The sequence below is a fragment of the Talaromyces amestolkiae genome (genome assembly GCF_001896365.1).
Source record: "Talaromyces amestolkiae strain CIB chromosome Unknown scaffold2.1, whole genome shotgun sequence".
Lineage (NCBI taxonomy): Eukaryota > Fungi > Ascomycota > Eurotiomycetes > Eurotiales > Trichocomaceae > Talaromyces > Talaromyces amestolkiae.
The window spans coordinates 202621-227513 of record NW_024468038.1 but is presented as its reverse complement, the minus strand read 5'-3'; the positions used below and the strand labels follow the sequence as shown (position 1 = coordinate 227513).

The following is a 24893-nucleotide window of genomic DNA, read 5'->3' as shown; positions in this document are numbered from 1 at the left end:
GCCCCGGTAAAAAATCATGCAAAACACTGTAATTACAAAACAGCCCTAAGTCACCGGCCGCCCATTTTTTTTTCTCTTGCGTGCTCTCGTCCAGTAGGAACAATTCTTTTCCAAGAGGCGATGCTAAGACTTGGAGAAAAATTGCTACTTAAGCTTTTGGGGACCTCGTGATTCATTCGCCTCCTGTAGTTTTTATTCTTCAGTTTACTTCCATCAAGCATCACCTTTTTTTTTATTAAATTATACTTGAATAAATTCAGACGCAATGGCTACCTACGCTTTGTCCGAGTCCCACAAGGATGTATGTCTGCATCGAACGCTGGTTGAGTGGTATGGCATTGACTAACATTCGAATAGTTGATGGAAGTCCACCTTGCGGACTTCGATCCTGAAATTGCTGAAATTATCGTAAGTCAATCGCTCTCCAATCGAAAGAAGCCGACTGACTCGACTAGAAAAAAGAAATTCAACGTCAACGCGAGTCCATCCTTCTCATCGCCTCTGAGAACGTCACCTCTCGCGCCGTCTACGATGCCCTCGGCACACCAATGTCCAACAAATATTCCGAGGGATACCCCGGTGCTCGCTACTACGGAGGCAACCAGCATATCGACGCTGTCGAATTGACCTGCCAGGCCCGTGCCTTGAAGGCTTTTGGTCTTGAATCCGACAAGTGGGGTGTCAATGTCCAGACTCTCTCCGGAAGTCCCGCCAACTTGCAGGTTTATCAGGCTCTCATGAAGCCTCATGACCGTTTGATGGGTCTCGACTTGCCTCACGGCGGTCACTTGAGTCACGGATACCAGACCCCCCAGCGCAAGATCTCTGCAGTCTCGACCTACTTTGAGACTTTCCCTTACCGCGTCAACGCCGAGACCGGTATCATCGACTACGACACCCTCGAGGCTAACGCCCAATTGTACCGCCCTAAGATCCTCGTTGCTGGTACCTCCGCCTACTGCCGCTTGATCGACTATGCTCGCATGCGCAAGATTGCCGACTCCGTTGGCGCCTACTTGGTTGTCGATATGGCTCACATTTCCGGTCTGATTGCCGCCGGCGTCATTCCTTCTCCTTTTGAGTACGCCGACGTCGTCACCACCACCACCCACAAATCCCTCCGCGGACCCCGTGGTGCCATGATCTTCTTCCGCAAGGGTTTGCGCAGCACCGACCCCAAGACCGGCAAGGAGATCCTCTACGATCTCGAAGGTCCCATCAACTTCTCCGTCTTCCCCGGTCACCAAGGTGGTCCCCACAACCACACCATCMCCGCCTTGGCTGTCGCGCTCAAGCAAGCCGCCACTCCCGAATTCCGTCAATACCAGGAACAAACCATCAAGAACGCTAAGGCTCTTGAAGTCGCCTTCAAGGAGTACGGATACAAGCTCGTCGCCGACGGCACCGACAGCCACATGGTCCTCGTCGACCTGCGCCCCAACGGTGTTGACGGTGCCCGTGTCGAAGCCGTCTTGGAACAAATCAACATTGCATGCAACAAGAACGCCGTGCCAGGTGACAAATCCGCTCTCAGCCCCGGTGGTATCCGTGTCGGTGCGCCTGCCATGACCACCCGCGGTCTCGGAGAGGAGGACTTCAAGCGTGTTGTCGGATACATCGACCAGGCCATCAAGATCAGCAAGAGCGTCCAGGCCAGTTTGCCCAAGGAGGCTAACAAGCTCAAGGACTTCAAGGCCAAGGCTGCCAGCGAGTCTATTCCTGAGATTTTGAGCTTGCGTAAGGAGATTGCTGCTTGGGCCAGCACTTTCCCTCTTCCAGTTTAAACAGCTCTTAAAATTGAAGAGAAGTTTTGATCTGTGTTACTATTGATGATTATTTGTTTGATAAAGCGTTTGTGATGTTTTGATGAAAGAAAAAGCTCAACCTGATGAATTATTTGACTTCTTATTTAACATTTTCATGTCCTGGGGTTAAAGAAAAGGATAAACCTGATAATGATATTTCTTTTGTCTATATACCTCTGTCTTAGGTATTTCGATTTCTTTGGTTCTATTTGCTTTGTATTCGCTGGATGGCACCTCTCTTCAACATTGTGAGAAACTTCAACAAGTTTAGATTGCATCCGGCGTATTGGTTTGTTTGGTTTGATGGGCTTTGGTGACGGTTCAGATTGTTGATATAGGAATGAACCGGTTTCCTGTAAAGTTTCGCTATGACAATCGCGTAGATAGAGGGGCGCTTTGGTAGGGTTCTTTCACTCGACTGGTATCCTCAAGTGAGAGGATGAAGTCTCGTTCTGTGGCGGCAATCTTTATGCCCAGCCCATTGCGTTGCTTCGATTCTGAGTCCGTATTCGTAAATACGGTCGATCGATATATATCAAACACCAACATCCATCTTATCGACCTCTATGGTCTGCTGCATACCAGCCCTCCGCCCAAAATCAGCAATAACACCCCTCAAACTCGCAATTCGCGCTACCAACTCCTCAATCTCATCATCCTGCTCCTCCGTCGTCCGGTCAACATCCGGCAAACTCTCCACAATGGCGCGCGCCTTTTGAATCCGTATTCGAACCGCGCTTGCAGCTGTGAAGAGATCTTTTGCTTCGAGGGGGGGCAGGTTGGATGATGAGGATGGTGTTGCGGAGTCTGTCGCACCGCCGCCGCCGAGCGGTAGTTGAGATTTCAGTTGAGATTGGGATTGTTTTTGTTGTGTTTGTGTTTGCGGTTGTGTCTGTAAGCCTGCTTCCGATTGACTTGCGACGACTCCTTCAACCGAGGCATTCCCGCCGATGGTGGATTGACTGGTAACCGCACCTGCCGCCGCAGTAGACGCAGATGTATTCGTCGACGAATGTAAGCGTAGTATTAGCGCGTGCAAGGGTGGTATGAAATCAAAGGTCTGTGGAGACGGGAATGGGATTGCTGCTTGTGGTCCTGTTGGTAGGATTGCTGATGGCTGCGGAGATGTCGGAGCTATGTCGGGTGTGGACGAGATCTTTTGCTGTTGCGATACGGCAGAAACCGGGGATCTGGAGGCCATGCTGCTTTTAGGCCTTGGGAGGGACGAGAAGGGAGCCGGAAAATTAAGGGATCGTAGGGGATTGTATTATCCAGATTGTAAGTTGTCGGTTCATGGAGTTGCTGTTTACCCTGTGTAACGCCTTCGTAAGTCGTTATTCGAGACTGGCTGCTAACCAAAAGGTGAGACGGTGGTTGTGTTGGTAGTGTGAGCGCGTTCGGCAGAAGTCTTGAAGGAAAATGAATCGGAGATTTAACAGCAGCTGATTAGAGTCGTAAATCGTTGCGGGTGTCATAAATTGAAGCTATTTGACAAAGACAGGGTAGGGTAGCTCAAAGCTCAGTCTCAAAAGTCGGAGCTAAAAAGAAGCGGGCCTTACGGATCAGGCAGCACTGACGTCGACCGGTTCCAAAACGGGCTTCGGTCTGGATACCCCTCGACCACGCCCCTCTGCGACTTCTTTTTTCTTTCGTTCTGTGTTTACTTTGTTTATGCTGTCAATTGAGTGATATCAATTGCACTTCTTTTCTTGATCATCGTGGTCAAGTTCCAAAAAGATAGAATATAGATCTAGGTCTCTTTTCTTACATACCACCCCACCATGGCAAAGGTAGACCAAAAAGTCGCATTGAGTATGTTGTCCATTCACTTTCTCCAAGGTACCCATACTGTGACACTGTCGGAGCTAATTGCATTTTATAGTCGTCATTGACGGTTGGGGCATTCCTGGCCCCGACTCTCCACCAGAGGGAGATGCGATCGCCGCCGCTGAGACGCCTGTCATGTCATCCTTTGCCGACCCTAAGTCCAAGACTGCGCAGGGATACACAGAGCTCGATGCCTCATCTTTGGCCGTCGGTCTCCCCGAGGGCCTCATGGGAAACAGTGAAGTCGGTCATCTCAACATCGGCGCTGGTCGTGTCGTCTGGCAGGACAGCGTGCGCATCGACCAGACCTTGAAGAACGGCAAATTGGGCGAAATCGAAAACATCCGCAAATCATTCCAGCGTGCCAAGGATGGCAATGGTCGACTTCACTTGTTGGGATTGGTCTCTGATGGTGGTGTGCACTCGCAAAACAAGCATTTGTACGGTCTCCTTCAGGTTGCCAAGGATATCGGTGTGCCCAAGGTTATTATCCACTTCTTTGGTGATGGCCGTGATACCGACCCCAAGAGCAGCACAAAATATATGCAGGAGTTGTTGGACAAGACTAAGGAGCTCGGTATTGGTGAGGTCGGCACTGTCGTTGGTCGTTACTATGTTATGGACCGTGATAAGCGCTGGGAGCGCGTTGAGATTGGTATGAAGGGTATTGTCACTGGAGAAGGTGAAGATAGCACCGATCCTGTCAAGACTATTGAAGAGCGCTACGCCAAGGGCGAGAATGATGAATTCTTGAAGCCTATCATCATTGGTGGCAAGGAAAACCGTGTTCAGGGTAGGTTCATCCCAGCATGGCGAAGACGACAGACTAATCTTTGACAGACAACGACACACTCTTCTTCTTCAACTACCGATCAGATCGTGTCCGCGAGGTTACCCAGCTTCTTGGAGGTTACGACCGCTCTCCCAGGCCCGACTTCCCCTACCCCAAGGATATTCACATCACCACCATGACCCAATACAAGTCCGACTACACCTTCCCCATTGCCTTCCCTCCCCAACACATGGGCAACGTCCTCGCCGAATGGCTCGGCAAGAAGAACATTAGCCAAAGCCACATTGCCGAAACCGAAAAATACGCACACGTCACATTCTTCTTCAATGGAGGTATCGAGAAGCAATTCCCCGGTGAAGAGCGTGACATGATCCCCTCACCCAGAGTTGCAACCTATGACTTGGAACCCAAGATGAGTGCTTGGGCTGTTGGAGAAAAAGTCGCTGAGCGTGTTGCCGAAGAGAAATTCGAGTTCGTCATGAACAACTTTGCGCCTCCGGATATGGTTGGTCATACCGGTGTATACGAGGCTGCCATCCAGGGTGTGGCCGAGACTGATAGAGCTATTGGCCATATCTATGAAGCGTGCAAGAAGCATGGTTACATTCTTTTTATTACTGCTGACCATGGGTAAGTCTACCGTACGGTGTTGTGTACGAATAGAGCTAACGTGTTACAGTAACGCCGAAGAAATGCTCAACGAGCAGCGCAAACCCAAGACCTCCCACACCGTCAACAAAGTCCCATTCGTCATGGCCAATGCCCCTGAAGGATGGAGCTTGAAAAAGGAAGATGGCGTTCTTGGAGACGTTGCACCTACGATTCTAGCTGCTATGGGCATTGAGCAGCCTGAGGAGATGACCTGCCGCAGTCTTTTGGTCAAGTCGTAGACAGACCGCTAATTATGGATGTGCATTGGAGTGCTGTCTCTTTCTCTTTCTTGTTTGATATGATATGATGATAAGATCTCTATAMAAGCCGATAAAATAGATACATATATTTCTTCTGCAATTGCCTTCATGTTCTCTTTCCCACTAAGTTACTTAGGTACCTAAGAAATAGCGTGCTCGAAGACTATTTTGATCTACACAGGAATCAGGTCCAGTTTACTGGTAATACATATATTATGAAGGTAGAAAGTATATGATTCACTGATTCTGCTTTTATTCCTAGCTGGAAAATGCCATCTGCCTCCTTACCCAACAGCTTAAGCAGCAATAGCGCCAGCAGCAGCCTGTTGCTGCTGAATCTGTGACTGCAGCTGAATAATCTTCAAGCAACAAGTCAGCCAGGTTAACCCAGCGAAAAAAACATGATATAAAAAGCAAAACTCACCTCCGTCCTTTTCTTATCACTCTTATTATTAATCTCCTGTATCTGGCCCTCTATCCGTTTTCTATATAGAGTCAATAACGTTCAAAACTAATCAGTCAAAGGGGAACAGGGGGACAAACATCTCCTTCTCAATGAACTCTAAGCGACCATCAACAGCCATCACGGCCTCGGACTTTTCCTGCTTTAGAAGCACAGGTCCGACGAGTTTGTAGATGTTTGAGTCGTCGTCTAGGGATGCGAATTCCTTTCGTTCGTTAGCAGCCTGTTCTCCAACTTCGAATAATAGAGGGATTGACTTACTTGCTGTACGGCCTGGTTTTCTTGCTGCTGTGATTCGAGCTTTTGTCGAGCAAGGATGATTGTTTCTAGTTCTGTAGCTCTGTCTTAGCATCTTTTCAATTAATTTTCATGCAATGAAAATGGCGGGTAATGAATACCAGCTTGAAGATTCTGGTATTCTTCTGACAGCGCCTGTAGCGCTTTCTGTGCTTGCTCCATGTTGATTTATATGCTGGATGTTGACTGTCGAGGATTAGCGGGGGTAAAAAAGCGTTAGGAGAGTATCTACGTCAAGCGGCCAGGCTAAGTCGGGTCCGTCCCGAATGGCGGCAGGCATGCAAGTTTCCAAACAAACACTCTTCTTGCTGTCTCTGCCTGTTGATCTCTACTCTCTACGATATTATCGAGTTATTTACACTCAAGGGCTTTCTTTTAATTGCTCTCCTATTCTTGCCCTTTCACAGCGCTGTTGTTTGAAAACTCGCGTGCGTTTGGAGTTGGCAACCCCACTCCAAGCGGACCATCCATCTCATCTCCAACTCTCTAACACGCTCTCCCCAATTCAAATCAACCAAAACGACCTGATACCACAAGATGAGTAACACCGACTTCCTCGGCCGAGCCATCGACACCGTCAAAAAAGCCATCGAACACGACAATGCCGGCGAATACGAAAAGGCCTATCAGGGCTACTATGCCGCGCTCGAGTTGTTCATGCTCGCCCTTAAATGGGAGAAGAATCCCAAATCGAAGGAGATGATTCGCGCCAAGACGGGGGAGTATATGGATCGCGCAGAGAAGCTTAAGAATCATTTGGCGAATGCAGATAACAAAAAGAAACCGAGTGCGGTGGGCGCGAATGGGAAAGTGGCAAATGGGGGTGGGAAGGGGTGCGTTTCTCTATCCACAATGGGCGGAATATTGCTGACTGATGCTTGGGTTTAGGAAAGAAGATGAAGACGGCGAAGATGCAGAGGCCAAAAAGCTGCGAGGCGCGTTACAAGGAGCCATTCTGTCCGAAAAACCTAACGTGCGATGGGAGGATGTCGCCGGTTTGGAGAATGCAAAGGAGGCCTTGAAGGAGGCTGTTATATTACCGATAAAGTTCCCTCATTTATTTACGGGCAAGCGACAGCCGTGGAAAGGCATATTGATGTATGGACCTCCTGGAACGGGAAAGTCGTATCTTGCAAAGGCCGTTGCGACAGAAGCGAACAGTACATTTTTCAGTGTTAGTAGTAGTGATTTGGTTTCGAAATGGATGGGTGAGAGTGAACGGTAGGTCCTGCATGCGCCTTAATTTGTGACTGCTGGCTGACTGGTTAGTCTCGTCAAGCAATTGTTCAATATGGCTCGAGAGAACAAACCGGCCATCATCTTCATCGATGAAGTCGATGCGCTCTGCGGACCGCGTGGAGAGGGCGAATCCGAAGCATCTCGACGTATCAAGACTGAATTGCTCGTGCAAATGGATGGTGTTGGCAAGGATTCACGCGGCGTGCTGATACTGGGCGCAACGAATATCCCCTGGCAGCTAGACGCTGCCATTCGACGACGATTCCAACGAAGAATTCACATCAGTCTACCAGATATCAACGCACGAATGAAGATGTTCATGCTGGCCGTGGGCTCGACGCCGTGTCAGTTGACGCAGGCTGATTACCGACATTTGGCGGAGATTAGTGCGGAGTATTCTGGTAGTGATATTAGTATCGCGGTGCAGGATGCGTTGATGCAGCCTATCCGGAAAATCCAGACTGCTACGCATTACAAAAAGGTATGCTCTCGTCATTCTACCTAGTCTATGCAACGTGACTAACAATCCAGGTCCTCGTTGACGGAGAGGAAAAATTCACCCCCTGCTCACCCGGCGATAACGGCGCCATGGAAATGAACTGGATGGAAGTCGAGTCGGAGAAACTCTTAGAGCCACCCCTTGTGCTGAAAGACTTTATCAAAGCTATTCGAAATTCACGACCTACCGTCAGCAAAGAAGATCTAGATCGGAATGCCGAGTGGACAACGCAGTTTGGTAGCGAGGGTTCATGATTTATGTCTGTGTTTTCGGCTTGATTCTTTCTGCTGTAGTTACGACGTTACACGCCCAAGATGTGGAGTTTCGTTCGAGATGGTATGCACACGTTCTGTTTGTCGGGCAGGCGTTGTCAATTGATTTTGTCTATTCAGCTTTGGAAAGTATTGCATATAAATATTAAGATACTCGTCGATGTATAGATCTGGCAATCTAGACTAAATAGGGACTAGCGTAAGATGCAAGCGGCCTTCCAACTGACGTTTGGCCGATAAGTGAGTAATCAAGGTCACTCCCCTCTTCTTCAACTTCACCTTTCTTCTTTCTTTCATTCAGAACACTTCATTCTTTTCTCCCGCTGAAACGGATCGTATCAGCCGGTCTGTCAAGATGTACTAGCTTTGAACAAGTCAAACTTGCAGTATCACTCGGCTCACCCGACAGTAACTATTGACCCGCGCCACTCGGCTTCTTTCACGTTCCACTATCGTCTGAGCTAATCTCTTGATTACTCGTCACGTTTGCATCTGAAACAAGCACGGACTGACACCAAAAACAAATGTCACCAGTCTTTATACTCAGCAGCTCATTCTCCCACTCTTTATGATCTTCGTTATCGCGTCGCATATTATACAGCTGAGCATACACACTACATGCGCTCGTACTATGTTACCATGATTCGACGCAACTCCGATCTAGAAATCCACCTGCCAGACGCAGATGCGCCGTCATCCGCAAACATCATCGACCCGGCAGATATAGAAATGCTCACATCCGACGACGAGAAGCAAATCCTCGCCCTACCCCCTCATATCGCAGCTCGATTCTACCGACGGTCTGCCAGCGCACGTCGCGCATCCGATAAGCTCTCACGCCGCAGCTCAGTCTCGTCGATTCACTCGCACCACTCGACTACTTCTGCGCACGGCGGCCCCCAAAGCGACCACCTCGCGCAGCATCTTCGTCGAGCCTCTATCTTGGAGTCTCGCAAAGCACGCCTGGCCGACCGCGCCGCTCACGCTGAGAAAGTAAGACTTCGGGCAGCCGTTGCGAAAGCCGCTACACGAAACCTGCAGCGAGAGGAAAGAGCGCTTGCTGCACAACAAGCTCGCGAACGGCTTCTGGCCGAAATCACCGCCAAATGTGAAGATGAAGTGCGCCGAGCCAAGAAGAAAGCGGAAGAGACTCGTGAATTGAAAGCTGCCAAGTACGCTCGTCTTCGATTGGAAATGGCGGAGAAGTTTGCAGATGCCGAGAAGCGACGATTACAGTATCAGCAGATGCACCGGAGGCCGCGGACGGCTAGTTTACCCGCTGGAGAGGAGAGCAAGATGGTGAAAACGGTGCTTAATTCGTTGACCCGGGATGCTGCGGCGAGAATTGTGCAAAAGGCTTGGAAGAATTATGTAGCGCGACGAGTAATGAGTACGTTTCAGTCTTTAAATCTGTCTCGGCAGAAAATCGGCAGCATGTCTTTTGATGATGTGAGTGCTCTTCTTTCAGAAGAGACTGTTTTGGAGACAATGGCTCGAGTACTCCGCCTCTGTGGACTGCGGGATATGGAAGGTGGCGCATTGGGCGAGCGAGGTGCTGTGCGGACGTTCTTGAGCAGCTATCTGATTTTGTCTCATCCGTCTTCGGTGATGAGCAGCGATGGTGAACAGGAACAGGATCTGATTGAGAAAGCGCGCGACTTGGTCGTGTCCTTTGAACAGATTACTAAACGACTTTTGAAACACCAGTCCATCACTTCCATGTCTAGTGAGCTTCAGGTTCTAGGAGAAGCATACAGCGTCTTCTTCTCGGCTTTTCATGCTTGGAAGACTCACGACTCTACCGTGCTAATCGAGATCATGCTGGCTCAGTTCGTCGAGTTGGAGCTTATTTGGCAAACTGTAAAAGAAGATCGAGCAGGAGGCGCCGCCGATGAATACTACCAAGGCATTAGACACAACCAGATTCTACTGTTGGCCAGATTGAAACGACTTGCCGGTCCTGATAAGGCTCTAGATATGGTCAAGCAAGCTTTAAGAAAGGCTAAGCGGGAGAAGAAGCGCTCGAACTCGTCTAAACAATCGATTCCTCGGTCTGCAGCGGTCTCGACTAGTGCTGATGCTCATGCTGACAGTGTTTCGACTCCGATTAGTGAGACATTCAACAATGTCGAAAGTGCCGTGCTGCACGAGTTGGACAAGCAAAGATTGTCCCCTCATGAAAGCTTCACGAAAGCTTTGACAGCGTTACCTGAGAATCGCGTCCTAGTTCATGAACTATTGATCAACCGAGAGTTTAGAATAGAGCAGACCCAATATACCGAACCCCGTCAGCAAATCATGAAACATATGACCGACATGATGAGAAGTGATGTCGATGCAGGCCTCGGAACGAAGTGGATAGTAGCAATGGCTACTGTTATTCAAGATCGACTTTTACGGTCTTTGCGACCTGGAAATTCCTTGCATGTCTTGATCAGTGAGGCACTTGACCCAAAGTTGATTGAGAATCAATGCGATGCCGGCACATTTTCATATGATTCATTTTTTGACTTCATGTGCCGCATCCTCCCTCAACTTTGCGCACCTTTCCGAGACCCAGAAGTCAAAGCTTTTGCTGAAAACAAGTCGGGAGATCCCATTGAACGATTGTCTAGTTTGATGGGTATTATTGATTTATTGTCTTTGGATCATACCAATTTCATGATCCAGGTGGCTGCTCCCCAGCTCATTCAAGAAGCTCCAGGCTATGAGCAGAGGACGTTTCAAAAGGGTTTAGATGACGGTACCATCAGTCTTGAAAAAACAAAGCGGTTCTGGCAAAAGAACCACAATCTTGTTGTTGATGACATGCTACGCCGAAATCTGGAAATCGCAGATCGGCGTCAAGTTCAACCGCCGGCAGGCAAAGTGTATGCGCAAGGTCTGGTTGATCTTGTACTCAATAACGCTCCCGTACCATCGGATCTTGTTCCTGAAACCCTCGAATTGGACAATGCGCGACTTGAGACGCTTCACATGACCGCATTCAAGATTGCAGCGACTGCAGCTATCCTCCTTACTGCAAAGAATCTTCTGAAACGAGATTCACGATCACAATGGAAAGCAGAAGCGGACCGCATCCTGTCGCTTGATTTTACCGAAATCAAGCCGGAGCGAATCCAATCGATCATAGAATGTACTCGGCCGATGCCTGCTGCTGCTCGGTCGCAGCTACTGTCGACTATGAGACGTGTATTGAGCCCGGTTGCGACAGCCACTACATCGGTTGACACCACGACGAGCTCTCAAATGCCATCAGTCGAATACGTCTCGGGACCAATCTCCTCATCTGCGTCCACATCCTCCGCCTCCACGTCTACAGCAACCGATAGCTCTGCAACATCCTCATCCTTCACAGACCCAGTAGCCCGACTCATCCTCTCGCGTCTCCGCGCACATGTTCTATCTCGTCTCAGCGCAGCAAGTGCTAGCGAGCGCGTCCGCGCAACGACAACCGCAAGTCAATCCCTCGCCGCAGCGGGCATGCCGGAATTCGTCAATGAAATCGGAAAACTGGTCGACGAGTTGGGCAAAGTGCGGGATGTGGATTGGACGTGTCATGGAATGGTATATGAGAGGGTTATTAGTGAGTGTTGTAGCTAGATGTAGCTTGACCTCCGAAATTGGCAATGCATTGCATTCGAGTTTTTTTTTTTTTTTTTTTTTTTTTTTTTTTTGGATTATGATCTATTTATGCCATATTTGGTGCATTATACGAGACTAGAATGAAATCACCTGCGTTATGAATTCCATACCTTAGACATCGTAGACGCAATAGGGTTAGGGTAATATGTAATCATACATCAGCCCCGCAACCATCTCCAATTTTTTATTCTGCGCTATGACGAGCATCCCACCTCTCTCACTTAGTTACAGTAAGACACGAGATATTTACGATACTTACAGTCATTCGGAATATTGAATCGAGAATAAGAAATCATAATCGACCTATCAAAGTGCGTAACATCGAAGAAACAACGACCCGCATGACATACACTACCATCTAAACCCCTCAACCTACAAGACCAACATCTTCCGCAAGATGTGGAAAACCTCCCTGATATCAGACCTGACTCCTCCCTCTCTTGAAAGAGCATGGCAATCAACCCCTCACCCTTCCCTACCACTCGTCGCAACCAGCAGCGCCGACAAGACCGTTCGAATCTACTCCCTCGTCAATTATAAACTGTTATCTGTCGTTTCGGGCGGACACAAACGCAGTATCAGAAGCTCGGCCTGGAAACCCACCGCTTCCGCTGGCGTGACAAAAGGAGAAAGCGTTTTGGCGACGGGTAGTTTTGATGCTACGGTGGGGATTTGGAGGAGGTGGGACGATTACAACAATAACGAGAACCATGACCATGTGCACGACCACCACGATCACGATCACGACCACGATCATGATGAAAGACAAGAAGATGAAGAAGAATGGCGATTCGCAGTCCTCCTCGACGGGCACGACAGCGAGGTAAAATCCCTCTCCTGGTCCGCCTCCGGCTCACTACTCGCAACCTGCTCGCGCGACAAATCAATCTGGATATGGGAAGATTTGGACGACGGCGATAACAACTTTGAGACCGTCGCCGTGCTGCAGGAGCATTCCGCGGACGTCAAGTGCGTGGCGTGGCATCCGACGGAGGAATGCCTCGCGTCGGGCAGTTATGATGACACTATCCGGATTTGGAGGGAGGATATTGATGATTGGGGGCAAGTAGCCTGTTTGAAAGGTCATAAGGGTACGGTGTGGAGCGTGGATTGGGAGGGTGTTGATTTCTCGCCTTTTCCTTCTGTATCGTTACCAGCAGACAAGCAAGCGAAGATCAAAGAAGAGTATAGAGATTCCTTCGCCCTCTCTGGACCTAGGATAGCTTCCTGCTCGGCAGATAAGACAGTCCGCATATGGCGTCGAGAATCCAAACCCCAGAGCGAACGCAGCGCCTTCTCGGCTTCGAATACCGGTATACCGAGTATCATTCGTCCCACGGGACTGGATGAGACGTGGCACGAAGATGCACTCTTGCCGGCCGCGCATGATCTGGCAGTCTATGCTGTTGCGTGGAGTAAACGCAGTGGACTTGTGGCGTCGACAGGCGCTGATGGACGGATTGTCATTTATGCCGAGTTCTTCGTCGAGAATGCACCAAAAGAAGGAGGAAGTGACGAGATGGATACATCCGAAGACACAAAATTCAAGACAGACTGGAAAGTGATAGCCACTATCGAAGCGGCGCATGATATTTATGAGATTAATCACATTGCATGGGCGAAACGGGGTGATAGACGGGGCGGTCAAAGGGACGAGGAGATATTGATTAGTACGGGAGATGATGGGAGTGTCAAGGTTTGGTCGATAGAGAGGGAGTAAATAACCCTATACGAAGATATAATGGAAATACGGATATTTTTATTCTGATTGGGCATGTAAAGTACCAGGTATATGAAGAACCGAACGGATCACAAGATGAAAAATCGCGCCATACACAATTTCATCTGCCGTCAGAAGTAGTCATGAAAAGGAAAAATCGTTTTAATAGACGAAAAGAAAAGAGACCATATCCATCGCAGTACATGAACGCCGCTTAACATGATGTAGAAATCAACCAAATGAAACGAAAGAGAAAAAGTAACTATTACTGATCATCCTTCTCCACCTGTCGTCCCCGATCCTCTTCAGCAGGCTCGTCGGCATTCTCATCATTCTGCGAATCATGATTCAAACTCGACTTACGTTGCACAAACGATCCTTCCTTGACGGGGCTGCCGCGATTCTGGGGAAACCCAATCGACCCGGGATGCCCACTAATACTACCGGGGATAGACTGAGAAGTAACACTTGCTGCGCCCGGCCCACCAATATGGCCATTGTTGCCGTTGGAAGGGTTGTTGGCGCTGGGCGATGTAGCGGTTAGATGAGGGATGTTTTCGGGCACAGGGTGTCGTGAGCCGATGCTTGTGACGCCGACGTCTGAGGCTTTGCCGGCTTTGCTAAGGGCGTAGTCACCGGAGTCGAAGTATTTGCGTTCCTAAAGATTATTAATTTTCGAGATTTGAAAGTTGGTGGAGGTGTTGGGCGGGCGTACCTTGAGTTTGTTCTGGAGGAGGTCTTTCTTGGTTGGCACTTTGCCGTAGAGACGGAGGAGTCGTTGCTCATCGGGGCTGAGTGACTGTTGGATGAATTCGTTAGCATAACGAAATATAGAGTTATATAGCGAAGAGCCTACGCTGATATCGACTTTGTTGGCTTGGTGTGGGTTCATTTTGTTGATTGCTGTGCTCATGCACAGCAGATGAATTGTAGTGTTGTTCTTGTTTGTTGAGATTGGCAGCTACTCGATCGACTCGACGGCGCTTTGATACGGGCGGACTGTTTGTGATTGACTATTTCCTCAACTAAGGGACTCCGTGCTCGTTGTAACGGGTCCTTGTTCGAAGTTGTAGATGTACGTTAGAAGGATAGCCTAGTTGCGGGGAAGTCGGCAGTCGATAGTTTCGGTTCGAGATAGTTTCGGTTCGAGGGAGCGTTGTTCTGACAGGCGATAATGAAGGAAGAAGACGTGAGACCAGGAAGGAGAGAATATTTCGTAGTAGGCTCTAGAGTGTAGACAGTGACAGGGATGAAAGATAGTGAGAGAAGTAGGAGGAGGAGAAAGTAAGAGTGGTTGGGTGCTGAAACAATCAGTCTAATCGGAAGTGGGGTATCTTCTTAGCTTTCTACATTCTCCTATCTACTCTTCAATCTACATCCTCTAGGAATAAAGAGTATTGTGGTCTACTGCTCGTATTGCCAGTCTATCAGATGATCTTCTGTCGACCAAATATTCGGCCGTCTCAGAGGCGAACCATCTGCTCTGTCCCCTCACAACTTCCGTCAAGGCTTACGTCAGAATCCCTGCGGAATTAAGTCTCGTTCAATCAGCTCGACGTCCTGACTATTGGGCGTCACAAACAGTGGTTAGCCGTTAGTGCCAGACAGAATTGCAATTAGCTTTATCTGCCTATCAGATTTTCATGTGCTTTTCTGTATTTTTCTTGGCGATTTAGATGTTGATCATGTTCATATAATGGCCCCGCACTATGCAGATTCATACACAGAATACTAATTTTGTAGAAGTTGTTTAAGTACAATATGAACCGTAATCTTCCCATTGTATGTCAATTTCCATTTTATTATTGAATACAGTTCGTCCATAAATCTGAAAGTGGCCCGGATATTTTCCGCAGAAAATAGTTTGTGACGTCCTCGACTCCGCCGCAAAACTTTTTCCAACGTCCAGCAACCACAAAAAACATCGCCAAAACAGGGATTGAGCTGACGAATTTGATCAAATTAAATTGCAACTTGAGTACGAAGCGGAAATCTACCCGCAAAATGGCACAGACTCCGTCCACAAGGACATTGACCTTTGTGGTTGAACATCTCGACCCTGAACTAGGACCCTGGTCCGCTCTGGAATATGCATGTATCGCACGCGAATCCAAAGAATCTGGCGCTCAGTTTCTGTTGACTTCCGTCCCCGAGGAGCTACAGATGCCAGACAATCTGGCGCGTATGGAGGAACTCAAGGTTGAGCGACGCAGTGTGGAGGAAATTTTTGCGGATCGCAAGTCGAGAGTGTGTCTGCTCGATCCGGCTGCAAAGACAGAGTTGAGCCCAGCGGATGGAGATGATTTTGACGTGTTTCTGTTTGGTGGTATACTCGGTTAGTCTTCTGTTTGAATGTGATATCTACATGCGTCCCTGACTGTTGAGTTATGTAGGCGATGACCCTCCAAGAGGTATGACCATCATTATATATGCATCTTCGAATCCTGACTTATGAGATAGACCGCACATCTGAGCTACGAAAAAAGGGCTACACCGGACGACGACTTGGCCCTGTGCAGATGACCACAGATACCGCCGTGAGAGTGACTCGTATGATTTCACTAGATCGAAGTACGTCCCCAACCATCTCACCAAGACGTAGCTAACAAGCACGACAGTTCCACTGGACAAGATCCCCTACGTGGATCACCCTGAATTGCGCATCAACGAACATGAAAGTACAGAAATGCCATTCCGATATGTTCGGGATAGCCAGGGGAAGCCCATTATGCCTGATGTATGTCTTTGGAGTCCAAGCTGGGGTATGTGATACTAACAATTCCAGGGCATGGTCGAGCTGATTAAGAAGGATGCCGACAAGTCTTTGGATGATATGTTTTGAGAGTTCACATAATACAAAGAAAGCGAGGAGAAAAGGGTTAATAATGATAGAGTAGATACAAACAAACAATGCAAACTTGCCAAGCGAGATCCGCGGCCTGGCGGCAGGACCCACTCTGGCAGTAGGCTCTTTCCGAAAAGGGCAAAGGCCACGCTTCTCCGTCTGAATTCCGCGTAATCATATCTGTTTCACTGATCACAACAAATACTACAGCAACAAGTTCGAATTGTCGTCTAGATCGCGAAGACCCTTGTAAATACCATACTCTACGGCTCAACCGAAGCCTCGGATGGTAAAGCTCGAGCCGCCGAATTGATGACAACTGCGACATCGCATATCTACGAGGGACCTTCGATATCCGGAGGTCTATCCTCCTTTGACTAAACGGCGCAGCTCTTTCTACCAAACTAATACACACAGAATGCTCGGCAAAGCTTTACTACTGCTGCTGAGCAGCCCAATATGTGCGTTGGCGCAGTCAGCAGCAGACTACTATGTCAAGTCGATACCGGGACAGCCGGACGGACCTCTACTTAAGATGCATGCTGGGTATATCACTTAGTTACCTCGCATTTTCTATGGCGGTCATATGCTGATATACTCTTGATAGTCATGTCGAAGTGGACCCCGAAACAAACGGCCACCTATTCTTTTGGCACTTTCAGAACCGTCACATCGCTAATCGACAACGCACCATCTTATGGCTCAACGGAGGACCGGGATGCAGTTCAATGGACGGAGCGTTAATGGAGATTGGACCATACCGTGTAAAAGACGACCACACACTGATATATAACAATGGATCTTGGGACGAATTTGCGAACCTCCTTTTTGTCGACCAGCCAGTTGGCACGGGCTTCAGTTATGTCAATACCAATAGTTTCCTGCATGATCTCGATCATGTCGCCGCTCATATGATTACCTTTTTGGAGAAATGGTTTGCTATGTTTCCGGAATATGAAAGCGATGATGTGAGTACTCGAATATCATACTTTCGACACTTGACTAATTAAGCTTGAAGTTGTACATTGCGGGAGAGTCATACGCAGGTCAATACATTCCACACATTGCTCGAGCCATCGTCGAGCGGAACAAAAGCATTCAACCGAGACAGCAACATTGGGCCATTAAAGGACTCTTGATCGGTAATGGATGGATATCACCCCGTGACCAGTACCCTGCAAACTTGCAATATGCATATGCCGAAGGTTTGGTCAAAGAAGGAAGCGCCATGGCGAATCAACTTGACGAGACAGAGAAGAGCTGTAACGAGCAGTTGAATGCTCCCGGTGCGGGCGACTTGGTCGATATCAGACAGTGCGAAGGCATATTGAACAGGCTGTTGGATTTGACTAGAACCTCAGACGATCAATGTGTCAACGTGTACGACATTAGGTTGAAAGATGCCTCGTGTGGAAATACATGGCCCCCGGACTTGGATCAGATGACACGGTATCTGCGAAGGACGGAAGTAGGAATAGCACTTAACCTGGACCACGGGAAAGCCAATGGGTGGACGGAATGTAACAACCAAGTGACTGCGAACTTTCGCGTGGGACACAGTGGTATTCCTTCGATTCAGATTCTCCCGGGATTGATCGAATCAGGCGTTAAGGTGTTGCTCTTCAGTGGAGATCGAGACTTGATCTGCAACCATCTCGGAACGGAGGCATTGATCCATAACATGAAATGGAGTGATGGAACAGGATTCGAGACCAAACCAGGTGTATGGGCACCTCGCCGTGATTGGACTTTTGAGGGTGATGCAGCGGGATACTACCAACAAGCGCGCAACCTGACTTATGTCCTATTCTACAATGCCAGCCATATGGTACCATACGATTGGCCGCGGCGTACGCGGGATATGGTCGATCGATTTATTAATGTTGATATTGCCAATATCGGAGGGACGCCCGCAGATTCACGTCTCGACGGCGAGAAACTCCCTCAAACATCAGTCGGCAACACATCATCCTCCACCTCCGAAACCGACCAAATCGACGACGCAAAACTCAAAGACGCCGAATGGAAAGCCTACACCAAATCCGGAGAAGCGGCGTTGATAGTAGTCATCATCGGCGTCTCAGTCTGGGGATTCTTCATCTGGCGCGCTCGTCAACGCGCTGCTAGGGATGGCACATCACCGACCAAGAAGGGATACCGATCTGTGTATCGGGGCGGCGTTGATAATAACTCATCTTCCGACGGCGCAGGCCTTCTGAGCCGATTCCGCAACCAGTCCAGTAACGGCGGCAGCCGTGACCTCGAAGCGAGAGACTTTGACGAAGCGGAGTTGGACTCGTTGACCCCTGATCTAGATAGAGACCACTACGTCATCGGCGAAGAAGACGAGGATGAAGATAACGATATTGGAAATGGAGCGAAATCCAACCTTCACGGATAAATAGATGAAATAGTACCTATGTAACATAATTGCTTGATTTTCTGGAACATTTACTACACGTACAACTTTTTTATACGATTGCCAGACGGCTAGCTGGTCCGGACTCGCTCCTGATAATTGTAAGAAACATAGGTAGGTTAGGTAGTCCCCATCCCCAATCATAGCTGATTCTATCGCAAACATCCCAAAGAGTCTAAGCTAGAATAGTGAAAAAAGATGTGAAGCAGTACACACATACGTTGGTCAAAAAAAAAGGGGGGTTAAAGCGAAGTAATACATGCAAGCATAGAATGTCACTATTCCTGTTTCTGATTGATTGAACCCAAAGAAGAGAAGGAGGTTGTGATACACCTGCTATACCTATTCCATTGGAGAAGCAGAAGGATGGAAGAAAAGAGAAAGGGTATCCTGATAAGAAACTTAAATACAGAGGAAAAGCCGAGCCAGAAAGATGGTTAAGGGAGACGAAACTCTGAAGGGGAAGGGAAAAAGGTATCTTGTTCTGGTGTTCAGTCTTTAGCTAGCTAGGTGCGTCGAAGTAGAAGGGCTATGTGTGGCATGTGCCAATTGCACGATCATCTAGGAGTGTTGTATTGGGTGGCAAAAAGGTCATGGAGGACATCACGAATTTGATAGCAATGGGGATACAATAAAAAGATGAAAACGCGACTGTCTTGGGTGGGTATCATCATGACAAAGGAGACGAAAGGGAGGATAATAAGATGAACAAGAATGGAGCGAAGTGAAAAGCGTGGCTTGTTGCGAGGCTTGTTGGGTGATATTGACAAACATAGCAATCGCATGAAAGAAACAGGGCTGGATCGGCGAGCGTCCAAATATGAGCCCAAGTTGTCCAGTTTATTGGTTTGTTTGGTCGGCGGCTAGACAAGGTTTGGCGAGTTTTCTTTGATGAGTGCGCACAAACTCAAGCTGCGGAGCCGATATGGGGTGAGACACAGGGCTAGAGTGTACCATAGGCAGTATTTTATCCCCAGTCTCAAGGCGTACTCAAGAGCACTGAATGTAGAAAACGAGCTCAGGACACAATCAATCCGTCTTCCAGTGGCCCGTCAATCCCGAATCAATATCGTCTTCCTGACCAATCCACAACTCAAAGGCATAAAGCGCCATTGTGCAAGCCAAATTGATCCATCGCCAAAAATTTGAGCCAACATCTCCTTGACTCAACCACCATTGTCCGGCAGCGACTCCTCCAGCGATGCCTGGAGAGTTTGCGGCAAAATGTTGCATTAGCAGACTGGTGTAGACTGCGACAAGTATACTGGGCGAAAACCAGCTGAGCAAGCCCAACAGTTTGTTGGCGCCGTCATCGTCGTCGAGAGATGCTTCTTGCGACAAAGCTCGAGCACCAGATTCACGGACTGCGGGTATAATTCGCGTTGAGGCGTAAAACACGAAAAGGCGGTAGGCAAGGGTGATCAAAATCGAGGGCGTAACGGCACTGAAAGCGGCGGCAATGACGTTAAACGCGGCGTGTAGAATAGATGGTAAGAGCGAGAGCAGATTTATCAGCGTGCTATACGATGCCATTATGATAGGTGGCAGAGGAGGAAAGTCGGCTGCTTGCGCGGGGGTCGCTTGCTCGACAGGCGCGGAGGGTTGGTAATCAGTGAAGATTTGGTAGACACAAAGAACAATATAAGCAAAGAGCAGCGAGCTCTCGACTGCATTGCCACGACCGCTGCCAATTCCCCAGGCGCATAGAATGACAGCGCTGGTAATAGCGACACCAATCAAAGCCGCGTCGACATTGGAGATTTCAGGGAACTGAAGAACGCGCCAGAGAAAGTAGACCGAGCTCGAGATGATGGAAGCAGAGACGACAAGAAGACTGATCTGTGAAGTGTCAGCAAGCGGACCAAATTCTACATGAACCAGGGACGTACCATCCATGTATCACCACCACCACTCCTGTTGACGAGCCAACGTGTTATTTGCCCAGCAGCCTGAATAACAAGCAGACTGCAAAAGCCCTCGACCAATTGAAAGAACGGAGATGACCATCGCAAAAGCTTATCCCAGCTCCCAATAGCGAAAGATTCAACCAAACCGCCCGGACCAAAGATCCACGTCGAAACACCGCTCCATACACCGTTATTGACCTCTTTCGCATAGCTACTATGAGTGGTGTACTTGTCCACCCATCGATTAGCGTTACTGCGACTCTTCGAATCCACGGAAAACAGATTCAGCGACCAGATCAACAACGCTGGAACGATGAGCCATTGCGTCGAGCCCACGAGAATGACCAGTAATCTTCGAAAACGCGACGTGTCGGGCGTTGCGAGTTTCAGCAGAGAAAATAGAAAGTAAAAGCTGGCGAGAGAGAGCGAGTAGGCCAGACCGCAGGTTTTGCCGCCGACATCAAAGGCGAGGGGGATCGAGAGGACGATCGCGGTCAGGTATGTCGCAGAGGAAAAGACACGGAGAATCCACATGATGTTCTTTCTGTCTTGACCTAAGTAGTGAGAGGGGTCAGTTGTTGTCGTTGCGGGGGGTTTGTTGTTCGTAGGGAATAGAAAAGGGTGACAGACAGTTAGAACAGGCTAGAGATTGTCAACAAGAGCAATAACCCCTGCCTAGCAGGGAGGACTATTTGATTTATTCTGACCAGACTCAGGAGAGTAGTCATCCACTGTAAGTATGAAGGAAACTGAAGTCAAAGAAGACACAAAGTTTCTGGTGTAGGCAGGGACGTGCTTGACACTAGGGAAAGTTCTAGGCGGATGTTGATAAGTTTAACCAAAAAAGCACGCGATCTTGTATCTTCACGTGCCAGATCTCTTATCGACGTACCACAATGAGAACTCTGACAATATTCCTTATATTCTTGCAGAGAGCTAGAATGATGCTATTTTTCTCTTCTGATACAAAAAGAAAATATTTGCCAATAGGATCATATAAGCGGTGTATTGTCTAATCTATCATCGCTTAAAACCATACTAATCTTGCTGGATCTGGACAAGTCGACCACCATTAGTCGATCCACATCTGCACGAACCATTTCCCACGAAGCGGTCAGTGAACAAATTCTGCAGATAGTGTAACCTCGACTGTAAATATAGTGTGGGATGTTGATCAGATCTCTAGCACATTGACCGAAATTCCGCATGTATCGGAATACTAGTCAGGCACGCTTGCTGATATATTGTAGGTCGTAAGCACCCGCTTCTTGTTGAATAGTTCTAGACTATTCTCAGCTAGAAGATTCGATGAAGCTCCTACATGTCGTGCGCCAGGAAGGGACTGCGACATGTAGCCAAATCCTTGACTTGGACCCCGCCGGGCGAGATTGTCCTCTGTCGAATATCATGTCATCATATCCTCATCGACGATGTAGACATACGGCCTGAGCTGCTCGGCGTTTAGTGACGAGCAGAATGGAGCGTAGAGTCGGCATCGTATACTCTGCCCGAGTTCATATCCGGCATGCCGAAAAACATCTTCCGCACAATAAATGCGATAGACCTTAGGTCAAAACTTCGATCAATGCCTCACATGCAATGAACTAATATCCTCGATACTCCCCGACCCATCTCCTCCGCCCCTGCCCTCCCCAACCGCAGAGGCATCCGCCGCGGTCCCATCACCAAAAGCCGTCTCTCCCAACGCCCTCTGAATCAACTTCACCTTCAACGCGGCGCCCTTGAGCCTCTCCTCAATCTCTGATACCGCATCTTCTGTGTTTTGCAATACTAGCGTGGCCGGATCGACTAGTGCGAGTAGAGTCTGTATGTTTTTCGCGAGTCGTGAGCCTTGATGGAGAGGCGGCATCGAGGTGACTATGTCGGTGGTGATTGCATGCTCCCGTTCTTCCACTTTCGGAGTCTTCGATTCCTCGCTCACACCTGAGTTGATTAACCGCTGATTCCAAACTAGCGCTCTGCCATACAAGCGTCCTAGCTGCAGTAGCTTCTCAAATGACTTTTCAACTGCAAAGACGCTTCCTTCCGTGTATCCGGCGCGAGCACCGTCGATGACACCCAGGTCGTAGCCTTCCTTGTAGAATTGTTCTTCTAGAGAGAGAATATTGTCGAGGATATCTGTGTCCATTTTGATTCCTTTCCTCGCGAAGAACGTAGGCTATATGCTGATGTGTTGAAGGATGGTTGTGAGGGGAAGATGTGGAGTTGATAATTTTGATGCTTTTCTGCCGGGCGGATTGGACCCCTCGTCACATGCATGATATTAATGGATACGACTAATAAATACAGGTACAACTACGTAATAGTTTTACTTAGAAGCAAGACTGTATCTGATTAGGTATTCGTGATTGTAGCTATCTCTATCCCACCAAAATTCAAGGCGTTTACCTAGGTTTGCGTGTATTTGGTCGAGGTTTGACCTCCTCCTGAGTAACCGGATGCAACATGACTTTGTTGACTGTCTGCTGCGTATTGCCCGTATAACCCTTGCTCCAATCATAACTAACAGCGTATGCAAAGATACTACCATCCCGGTTGAACGTCGTGCAGGGTATGGTTCCACCAACGTTCGGATACCCTTTTAACCGGTGCTTTGCGTCCTTGTCCCAGAAATGGAAGGTGCCGTCGCTGCCAGCAGTGCTGAAAGTGCCGTGCACCGGGTGGAACGATATGGCGTTGACGGAATAGATGTTGCTGACATCGCGGCTGCCGGGGGGTGTCTCACGGTGGCACTTGAAGCTGAAGTTTGAGCTCGAGTCCTTTTCTTCGACGTACTGAATGGCGCAGCGACCTTCGATACTGCCGACGGCGAAACCGGTGGCGTCTGCGAAACAGCTAACGACCCGCGTCTGCCACTTGAGGGGGGACTGCATGGTTTTGTAGAAGGTGGTGGGGTTGTCCAGGTTGATGATGTTGATGTAGCGATCTGCGGTGCCGATCACGAGCAATTTGTTCTTGACGTCCATGGTGTAAACACGTTCTTGACATTCCACCTGCGCGATAGGGGTCTGTTGTCGTAGATCCCAGTATTTCACTTTCTTGTCCCATGAACCTGTTATCAGGAGTGGTTGTGATGAGTTGGTAGGGTTGGGTATCATTTCGCAGCATCGAATAGGTGCGTCGTGAGCAGCGACTTGGACGGGGGTGGTGGCATTTGCTCCTAGGTCCAGTAAGCGCGCAGCTTTATCTGCTCCGACACCGACGACTTTTGTTCCATCCTGCAGTCATTAGCTTTGTTTTGCAAGACATCATGGGAAGCACTCACTGGAGACCAGCAACAGTTCAGGACAGGAGCTTCATGTTCAAACAAGGCCTTTCCTTCGCTCTGCCCTTGATCGTTGATTTCGTAGATCCGGACTTTCTTATCCCACGACGCGACGGCGAGATGGTTGCTAACAGGCGAAAAGGCAAGGTCTGAGATGCTGTCTTCAGGCGGCGAGTTCAAAGCGACGTCTTTTGAAATATCGCCAGTTGTGTTGGTTGCGGCTGTTGTTGCGGCAGCCGTGCCGACATTTCCAAAGAGGCCCGACATTCAAGTCGTGCTCTGTCTGTTTTTTATGTCTTCTTTACAGATTCCAAAGTTTGTAGGAATGAAGCAGAAGTAGTTATTGGTAGATCCAAAGGACGATGTGGAGGTTTTTGGTGTTAAATAAGCGCGCTGGTTGAAGTTCTTGAGAGTTCAGCAAAACACTAGCTTGACTGGTGGGGCGCGTCAATGCAAACAGTGCAAACAAGGAGCTTTCCTATTTAGGCTCTCTGGCGACACATCTACCTACAACAATCACACTGTATTCCAAGGTGCGTATGTCACTAAAGACAAACAGCCTATTAGTCAAAAGCTTGTATTTCTGTGGATATTCCCTTTCATGTTTAACCACACGATCTACAATGTCTCGTTAAATGTTGGAACGATTCTTTAACGATGCTCCAACTTCTCTCAGCTCATCGTGTATTTGTCGATTCATGAAGATCAAGATAGAATAGGCGAGATATTAACCAGCGGAAACACTGCAGAGCTTAGTAACTGATTGCTATGTATGTTGTTGTACAGACTAAGACGACATATTGCCTGATAAATGGTTCGTGTGATGCCTCAGGCATAAACCATGAGCAACGTGTATTTCCTTACGTACTCAGTACATAGGCTCATTTGAGCGTGGCGCTAAGCAAGACTGGATGAAACATGAGACCAGATTAGACGTCTTGTCAGGTGACTTGGGTTACGACAGA

The 24893-nt window shown here is 48.5% G+C and overlaps 12 protein-coding genes across 12 annotated transcripts; 6 read left to right on the top strand and 6 right to left on the bottom strand.

The window, feature by feature from the left end:
- Positions 1 to 265: 265 nt before the first annotated feature.
- Positions 266 to 1784, top strand: BHQ10_001367 (uncharacterized protein; the record flags this gene model as incomplete). Its single annotated transcript, XM_040873395.1, has 3 exons — positions 266 to 301; positions 358 to 408; positions 456 to 1784. The coding sequence occupies 3 exons, from the start codon at positions 266 to 268 to the stop codon at positions 1782 to 1784; spliced, it is 1416 nt and encodes a 471-aa protein (XP_040729872.1).
- Positions 1785 to 2340: 556 nt separating this feature from the next.
- On the bottom strand, positions 2341 to 3006 carry BHQ10_001366 (uncharacterized protein; the record flags this gene model as incomplete). Its single annotated transcript, XM_040873394.1, has 1 exon — positions 2341 to 3006. One exon carries the CDS (start codon positions 3004 to 3006, stop codon positions 2341 to 2343), a length of 666 nt encoding a protein of 221 aa, XP_040729871.1.
- Positions 3007 to 3586: 580 nt separating this feature from the next.
- On the top strand, positions 3587 to 5315 carry BHQ10_001365 (uncharacterized protein; the record flags this gene model as incomplete). The annotated part of the gene is made up of 4 exons (XM_040873393.1): positions 3587 to 3617; positions 3688 to 4425; positions 4473 to 5055; positions 5105 to 5315. 4 exons carry the CDS (start codon positions 3587 to 3589, stop codon positions 5313 to 5315), a joined length of 1563 nt encoding a protein of 520 aa, XP_040729870.1.
- A 317-nt stretch (positions 5316 to 5632) lies between these two features.
- On the bottom strand, positions 5633 to 6258 carry BHQ10_001364 (uncharacterized protein; the record flags this gene model as incomplete). The annotated part of the gene is made up of 5 exons (XM_040873392.1): positions 5633 to 5695; positions 5761 to 5821; positions 5880 to 6004; positions 6061 to 6131; positions 6198 to 6258. 5 exons carry the CDS (start codon positions 6256 to 6258, stop codon positions 5633 to 5635), a joined length of 381 nt encoding a protein of 126 aa, XP_040729869.1.
- Positions 6259 to 6633: 375 nt separating this feature from the next.
- Positions 6634 to 8088, top strand: BHQ10_001363 (uncharacterized protein; the record flags this gene model as incomplete). The annotated part of the gene is made up of 4 exons (XM_040873391.1): positions 6634 to 6929; positions 6985 to 7317; positions 7366 to 7816; positions 7867 to 8088. The coding sequence occupies 4 exons, from the start codon at positions 6634 to 6636 to the stop codon at positions 8086 to 8088; spliced, it is 1302 nt and encodes a 433-aa protein (XP_040729868.1).
- A 636-nt stretch (positions 8089 to 8724) lies between these two features.
- BHQ10_001362 (uncharacterized protein) lies at positions 8725 to 13471 on the top strand (the record flags this gene model as incomplete). Its single annotated transcript, XM_040873390.1, has 2 exons — positions 8725 to 11673; positions 12131 to 13471. 2 exons carry the CDS (start codon positions 8725 to 8727, stop codon positions 13469 to 13471), a joined length of 4290 nt encoding a protein of 1429 aa, XP_040729867.1.
- Positions 13472 to 13736: 265 nt separating this feature from the next.
- On the bottom strand, positions 13737 to 14363 carry BHQ10_001361 (uncharacterized protein; the record flags this gene model as incomplete). Its single annotated transcript, XM_040873389.1, has 3 exons — positions 13737 to 14129; positions 14187 to 14270; positions 14328 to 14363. 3 exons carry the CDS (start codon positions 14361 to 14363, stop codon positions 13737 to 13739), a joined length of 513 nt encoding a protein of 170 aa, XP_040729866.1.
- A 1112-nt stretch (positions 14364 to 15475) lies between these two features.
- Positions 15476 to 16313, top strand: BHQ10_001360 (uncharacterized protein; the record flags this gene model as incomplete). Its single annotated transcript, XM_040873388.1, has 5 exons — positions 15476 to 15806; positions 15865 to 15882; positions 15932 to 16042; positions 16090 to 16208; positions 16257 to 16313. The coding sequence occupies 5 exons, from the start codon at positions 15476 to 15478 to the stop codon at positions 16311 to 16313; spliced, it is 636 nt and encodes a 211-aa protein (XP_040729865.1).
- Positions 16314 to 16734: 421 nt separating this feature from the next.
- BHQ10_001359 (uncharacterized protein) lies at positions 16735 to 18717 on the top strand (the record flags this gene model as incomplete). The annotated part of the gene is made up of 3 exons (XM_040873386.1): positions 16735 to 16862; positions 16924 to 17284; positions 17335 to 18717. 3 exons carry the CDS (start codon positions 16735 to 16737, stop codon positions 18715 to 18717), a joined length of 1872 nt encoding a protein of 623 aa, XP_040729864.1.
- A 1047-nt stretch (positions 18718 to 19764) lies between these two features.
- Positions 19765 to 21176, bottom strand: BHQ10_001358 (uncharacterized protein; the record flags this gene model as incomplete). The annotated part of the gene is made up of 2 exons (XM_040873385.1): positions 19765 to 20574; positions 20625 to 21176. 2 exons carry the CDS (start codon positions 21174 to 21176, stop codon positions 19765 to 19767), a joined length of 1362 nt encoding a protein of 453 aa, XP_040729863.1.
- Positions 21177 to 22224: 1048 nt separating this feature from the next.
- BHQ10_001357 (uncharacterized protein) lies at positions 22225 to 22791 on the bottom strand (the record flags this gene model as incomplete). Its single annotated transcript, XM_040873384.1, has 1 exon — positions 22225 to 22791. The coding sequence occupies one exon, from the start codon at positions 22789 to 22791 to the stop codon at positions 22225 to 22227; it is 567 nt and encodes a 188-aa protein (XP_040729862.1).
- A 256-nt stretch (positions 22792 to 23047) lies between these two features.
- On the bottom strand, positions 23048 to 24195 carry BHQ10_001356 (uncharacterized protein; the record flags this gene model as incomplete). The annotated part of the gene is made up of 2 exons (XM_040873383.1): positions 23048 to 23881; positions 23929 to 24195. The coding sequence occupies 2 exons, from the start codon at positions 24193 to 24195 to the stop codon at positions 23048 to 23050; spliced, it is 1101 nt and encodes a 366-aa protein (XP_040729861.1).
- Between the last annotated feature and the right edge of the window lie 698 nt (positions 24196 to 24893).